This window comes from Gigantopelta aegis, chromosome 12, assembly GCF_016097555.1.
Source record: "Gigantopelta aegis isolate Gae_Host chromosome 12, Gae_host_genome, whole genome shotgun sequence".
NCBI lineage: Eukaryota > Metazoa > Mollusca > Gastropoda > Neomphalida > Peltospiridae > Gigantopelta > Gigantopelta aegis.
This window is the reverse complement of record NC_054710.1, coordinates 4325721-4333134: the sequence shown is the minus strand read 5'-3', so window position 1 is coordinate 4333134 and position 7414 is coordinate 4325721. Positions and strand designations below refer to the sequence as shown.

At 41.5% G+C, this 7414-nt stretch overlaps 1 protein-coding gene across 1 annotated transcript; it reads left to right on the top strand.

The window, feature by feature from the left end:
- The first annotated feature begins 2302 nt into the window (after positions 1 to 2302).
- LOC121386388 lies at positions 2303 to 6919 on the top strand. Its single transcript, XM_041517266.1, has 4 exons — positions 2303 to 2560; positions 3211 to 4047; positions 4393 to 4926; positions 6671 to 6919. Exons 2-4 carry the CDS (start codon positions 3451 to 3453, stop codon positions 6719 to 6721), a joined length of 1182 nt encoding a protein of 393 aa, XP_041373200.1. The 5' UTR covers positions 2303 to 2560; positions 3211 to 3450; the 3' UTR covers positions 6722 to 6919.
- Positions 6920 to 7414: the final 495 nt, after the last annotated feature.

Below are 7414 nucleotides of genomic sequence, written 5' to 3'. Positions count from 1 at the left end.
TTAGCGAAACGTTCGCTGGCTGAACGTAGGCCTGGTTAACTATACGTCACAGTGTAATCGATTTCGATCGTGCTGTTTTTTCATTGGATATATGGCATTGGTGACTGATAATCACGTAGGAGCAGCCAGCCGTATGTCTTGAATTTGTTGACAGACGTGTATGTGTTAACAAGTATATGTTATTATCGAAAATAAAGAATGATGCTGTTACCAGCAACAGGTGTGTAAGAAGTTCATTTGCGTAAAACGGGAACCAATGAATTGGCATATAACTCTATAATAAATGAAGGTAAAGTTCATATAAACATATACTATTAATTTTAAACCCATATCAAGTCAAATAACATTTTTGAAAACAAATTCAGTGTAAACAAAAACTGTTTTATACAAATTATCATCAAGGATCAAAGGTGTGTGTGTGGGGGGGGGGGGGGGGGGGGGATAGGCTAAATTTTGCAACAGTTATGATTTTATTATATATTAATTTTATTTGTTGTAGTGTTTGGGTTTTTTTGTTGGGTTATTTTTGTGTGATCCCCCTCCAAACCTCCCCCAAAGTTCCTTTGGCATTCCGATTCATGTAATTGCCCCCCCCCCCCTAAAATGATTTTCTGGATCCGCCACTGATTACATAAGCTAAATGGTATTTTGCAATGCAGGTATGACGACAAATGCATTAAAAACAAATGTACCGGGTTTCATATGTTGACTACGTGTCAGAATTACCAAATGTTTGGCATCCAATAGCCGTTGATTAATTAATCAGTGTGCTCTAGCAGTGTCGTTAAACAAAACAAACAAACAATCCACACATGCATAAGGCACGTCTATCGCACGTCCAGTTTCTTCAAGACCAGTGGCTGACCATTGGACAGAATCAATGGTAATTATAGTAGTGGCCAATTTGAAATCAATTTATAATGGGGGGGGGGGGGGGGGGGGGGCGATTATTTTTTGTCGGCGTCTACCAAAACCAAAACTGATATTACAATGTTACAGTTAACTATTTCATGCACTAAATTTGATGGACAGTATACACAAATAAATAAAATAGAATAAAATAAAATAAATACAAATAAATATTTATACTATTCTTCTTCTTCTTCAACTTGACTTTTGTGTTTATTTCCAATTAAGGTTCAAGCACGCTGTCCTGGGCACACACCTCAACTATCTCGGGTGTCTGTCCAGGACAGTGGGTTAGTTGTTAGATGTTAGTGGTTAGTTTGAGAGAAGAGGGTGCAGTGGTCTCACACCTACCCATTGAGTCGTTAAAATTTTGGGTGGGGACCCGTACCGGGCTGCGAACCCAGTATCTACCAGGCTTAACCACGACACCACTGAGGTCGGTCTTTACTATTAAGTAAGCCCTGGAGGTAAGGAAAGGTTTGGGCCTCCGGGAGAGACATTTATTTATAACAATTCGTTGGTGACTGTCAAATTAAAAGCTCGAATGTGACGAAGTAGGGGAGGGGAGAGGAAGGGGTAGCCCAGTCAAACCTAATTGCACCCTACGGCCTAACTCTCCTTTTATCACTAGCGTCCACCACCACCCCATGCTACACCCTATGCCCTCACACCCACAACCGTTGCCCGCTCCGTTCTTGACACCAACGAAAGATATTTGAACATCCACCCATACAGTCGACAGAATGGGTTTAAATATAATATCTAGCCAGGGATCTAGGTTGGGGAGTGTGTGTGTGTGTGGGGGGGGGGGGGGGGGGGTAATATTAGGTTATACATATAGGTGTCTAGGAAAAGTGTACACAAAAGGGTTTACTAAGTTCATATCCGAACCACACACACGCACACACACACACACACACACACACACACACACACACACACACACACACACACACACACTTGCGCGCGCGCGCGAACACACAAACGGGTCTAGGCGAGTGTACGTCCCTGGTGACTTGGGAATGAAAAAAAAAGTTGTATTTCACGACACCAATAGAGCACATTGATCAATTAATCATCGGCTATTGGATGTCAAACATTTGGTAATTCTGACTCGTAGTCATCAGAGGAAACCCGCTACATTTTCCCTAACGCAGCAAAAGATATTTCATATGCACTTTCCCACAGACAGGAAAGCACATACCACGGCTTTTAGCCAGTTGTGGTGCACTGGTTGGAACGAGAAAAAAAACAATCAGTTGAATAGATCCTCTGAGGTGGTTCGATCTTGCAACGCAAGCACCTCTGGAGAGCACTCAACCGATTGAGATAAAGTCCTCCCCAGCTTGTGATAACGAGCAACAGTTACGCCTGGTGGGGAGGTGTTATAAAGTACGACCATAACTGAGCTGTCGGTTTCCGATGTAACCACTTCAATGTGCGCAAACATTGCAGTTCATTCTAGCATAGTATAATACCATGGCTAGCGACGTCCTAAGTGACGTTATAACCGCTCCATTAAACCAGGCCCAGAGTGACTTGGAATGAACGTCAGGTAGGTCGTACTGATGTTGCAACAAGGTTAATTTTGTAGGATTTGGCATAGTCGCTCGCTAACGTGTGTTGGTGTATATGTGTGTGATCTCTTGCTGTAAGTATATGTTTCTCTCCTTAATAGTATACGAGTCTCTCTCTCTCTCTCTCTCTCGCTCTCTCTCTCTCTCTCTCTCTCTCTCTCTCTCTCTCTCTCTCTCTCTCTCTCTCTCTCTCTCTCTCTCACCCACACGCACACGCACATGCATATGTATACATACATTATTTTAATAAGTGCATTATATACGAGTGTATAGCTTTAATTATGTATCGTTTATATATTTGCAATAATACCGTGTGCAGCAATGAATCAAGTCCCCAGCCTTGACCTTGCTTATGTTTCTGGGGACAATATAAAAAAACAAACATTCAAGTACTATTGTATTGGTCAAAGCGCCGCGGTGGGCAGCGGTTAAAAGTAGGTCCAAACGACATTATAAATTGGTTCAATGCACATAGCGTGAAAGAAACCCAGAGTAGAAGGTATTATTCTGAATAGGATAGTTGACGGGAACTGTCACGCTGTTTCAACCGCCGTACACACACTTGTCAAAACAGTGTAGGCGTCCTTTTCATTTTTATTTTTATTTTTAATTTTTTAAGCTCGATTTCAATCTTAGGACAACAAAAAAAGAAAGTAGGACGGAATGCTGTTTGTTTGGGGGCGTTTGTGTTGTTAACGATACGTCATAACGTTTTCAATTACAGCTCTTTTGTGTTTGACGTATCGTTATTTGGACATTTGATCGAGACAGGGTAACAGAAAGGAATGACAACCGCTGCCACCAATTATCTAAATGTTACCGACAAGAGTTACGGGTCGTTTATATGAACATTTCTATAGACAGTACAGCACATACCACGGATATCTGAGGCAACAGTCGAGGAGTACTGATTGGGACCAGAAACACGTTTTTGCTGTGTCGTTAAAGGAAACAAGACACATTAATGGTGAAAATGGGAAAAAGAATTGTGATCATAAATTCCTGTGATGTCGTTAAACAAAAACAAAAAGGTTGTAACGGTGTTGCAGTGCCTTCAATGCAAATGGGAAACACAAATCGTGACCGTGTGTTCGGTGTGTTAGATTTTCTGATTTCCAATCTCGTGATAGGTCCTTTTGTTGTGTTCTACTGGCGAGGGACGTGGGAACTGCTGGACATGCATCTCCTCCCGGAATCTCCCAAACTGAGCAATTGGGTTTCGTTAATCATCGGCGTCGTCATAGGCGTGGCATCAGGTCTCCTCCAGTCAGCGTTTTGTCGGGTTTCTCTCCGGTTTTCACCTGCAGTGTTTGTCATATTTTCTCGGGTATACGGCTATGTTCTTGCTTTTGGAGTCGTCAACCACTGGAGAGGTGTATGGCTGCTCCTTAATGCATACACCGGAAATAGCTGGCTCAGCCCTATGTTGTGTTTTGTGATCGGTTCCGGATTACTATTTGCCTTTCGTTCGTATCGGAATGTCCTAACGCCACCTGTCGTTGTTGGTCTCGACATATTTCCCGAAACGTATTTCACAATATCGACAAGATTCAAGCAAAAGGTAAACTATATATATATATATATATATATATATATATATATATAAGCAAAGGGTAAACTATATATATATATATCGCTTAGCAAATACACTGAAACAGTTACTTCATGAATGTCCGATACCAATGGATACATCCTAGATGTTCCGAAATGTCGGTAACCAATTTATTATTATTTAATTCGCAATTCTTGGCAAAGAAGGTTATAATCATTAAAGGGCCACTTACGACACACACACACACACAGCCACACAAACACACATCCACACACACAGCCAAATTCTAACATTGTCCGTGACGTCATTTCACATCATTTCTTCTTTTTCTTTTTTTTTCCTTTCTCGTCAAAGGCGATCGGTCACCAATTCGTTCTCGATCTCCTGTTCTCCGTTCTCGTGATCGCCTCGCTCGTGGTCGTCGTCTGGCGCGGACTCTGGGAGCTGCTCAACATCTACCTCTCCCCCGACGACGTCGTCATCAGCGGCTGCTACTCCCTGGCCATCGGCTACGTCCTCGTCTGTCTACTGGCGCTGGGGCAGCGGCCTTTGAAAGCCATCTGCAGAAAGCTGGGAGACGCCACAACGATCGGCAAAGTGGTCTTTGAAGATTTCGTTTACCTTCTTTACGCCACCGTCGCCATAACTCACTGGAGAGGGTTCTGGCTAATCGCCGATGAGCTTATATTCCCGACCAGTCAGAATCTCAGTCTGTGGCTAACTCACTCGGCAGGATTCGGAGGTCTTATGTTGATGTTCGTGTCCAATTCCGCGATGTCGAGAGGCTGTGTTTTCGACGGTGATCTGAAAGATGGGGCGGAAGTTACCATGGACATTTCGTACCTGACTTACATGATCAGCTGGTGCAAACATAGCAATTCAAAAGAGGTGTGTATGTGTGCCCTTTATTTAATTTTATCTGTATCATGTATATATACAGTAGAATCTCGTTGGCTCGACCTCGGAAGGGTCGAACACGCCGCAACGCTCGAACCAAAAACGAAGTCCCGAGTTTTTTGTCCGGTAAACCCTTATATTAACTGATGATGAGTCGAATACGTCTAGAGTCGACTATAAGCCTTCCCTCGAACTAAAGTATCGGTCCCGTCTGTGTTATGAGCTATATTTCCCTTGAACTGGTGATCCATCAAATATCAAATGGAAAACCACCGAAAAGGACTAACAATATTACGCGCTTTCACAGTTGGTTATTACAACCTTTGGATTATAATAATTTAGGCGGAACGAGCTATAAATAGATCGGAGAATCGCGACAAATGCCAAGCAATCCTTTCTTTGTCATACCTGTCATATTGTGTGTTCAGCCAGCAGCTATCGGTAACAGTATTTCAAGTACAGCTAGTGTCACGTTGCCTTTCCGATGAACCGTGATACCAATCAAACAATTGGCCTCGGCGGGAACCGTTACTCTGAACACGTCTACCAGACCAGTTTTCAATGAAACTAGGGGCGAGGTACTCAGCTGTCATCACTTCAACCACCCATTTAATTAATACCGCATCACACAATCGGAGTAATTTCTAATAAATCCTTTCACTCTGATATTTTGTTATATAACACATTGATAAAAAATTTAAGTTTGCAGTTATCAACATAATATGTATCTAATGCTTTCGAGACGTTTCACCCTCGCTACACATTCGGCCCCAGACGTTTCGGCTCCATAACCCTAGACGTTTCGACCCCGGTTATTGTTGTTTTATAAATCAAATTATTCAGTCGCTTGTGTTTTGTTACTAAATTTTATCGTATGTATTGTAATTTCTTTCTCTCGTTGTCTTTCTTTCTTTCTCTCTTTTTGTATGTATGTATGTGCGCGCAATGAATGTTATTCGACAAATTAATGTTACAAATTTGTATTTTATTTATATTATTACCGGTGTATGTGACCATCTAAAGTGTTACTATACCAATTACAGCATGTATCTGTATACACGAACACTAAATCGCCGTATATTGCATTAGGGTCCGAAACGTCTGGGGCCGAACATGTACTGGGACCGAAACGTCCTGACACCTATCTAATTCAACTTTCTAACTGATGTTACGGAAATATCCGATGTTGACCGAATGGTTCGGTCGAACTACCTGATGGGTCGAACACTTTCTCGAGCACCGACGGGGTTCGAGCCAACGAGATTCAACTGTATATATATATATATATATATATATATATATATATATATATATATATATATATATATATATATATATATATATATAGAGTATGTATATGGAGAGAGAGAGAGACAGAGAGAGAGAGAGAGAGAGAGAGAGAGAGAGAGAGAGAGAGAGAGAGAGAGAGAGAGACAGACAGACAGACAGACAGACAGACAGAGAGAGAGACGGGGGGGGCTCGTTGTAAGATAAATGATATCTAACCGCTACTCGTGTATAGTTCTCTCTCTCTCTCTCTCTCTCTCTCTCTCTCTCTCTCTCTCTCTCTCTCTCTCTCTCTCTCTCTCTCTCTCTCTCTCTCTTTCTCTCTCGCTCTCGTAAAAAAACAAAAACTATCATTATAATCACCTTTGAATTCGACATAACGTTGTATATTTGTTCGTGTTAAACAGGTAGTAGTGTCTTCTAAATAAAAACGCATCTATATTTTTAGATTCCGGGAATGGAAGCTGTCGAAGAGAACTGTGAATCAACCAAAGTTTAATGAGCAGGACTCTAAACGTTTCGCCACACACATGTATCTGTATCTGACACACAAACCAAAGACCAACTCCAGACCGCATCTAATGCTTGGCATACACTAGTTGAGTAACACCGACGCGACACTGGAGTCAGCACTAGTCGCAGAATGTGCGCTAGCGCACTCAAACTGATTGAATTGAACGTTTATTTACATTCAAACCGACTGTACTGTTTTTTTATTTACACTTAAGACAACGAAACTGAACTTTTATTTTCTCTCAAAAAGACCCAACTGAACTTTTATTTACACTCAAACCGACTCAACTTAACTTTTATTTACACTCAAACTGAATCAAGAGACATTTTATTTGCTCTCAAACCGAATCAAGCGAAAAAATTGTTTTCACTCAAACCGACTCAAATGAATTTTTATATTGCACCCTAGCCGTAATTCAACGGCATATGAAGTACACAGTTCAGTGAAACCCTACTAAACCGGACACCCTTGTACCAAGTAAAATGTCCGATTATAAGAGGTGTCCGGTTCAGAGAGGTTATGTTCTATACTGATATTTTAAAAAGGGACTGTGAGAAAATGATCGGTTATGGGGGAATTCCGGTTTACAGAGAGTCCGGTTTTCATAGGTTCCAGTATATAAGTGAATAGAGAATAATTAGTTAATGACATAGGCTATGTTTTATCTCAGTTGCAATG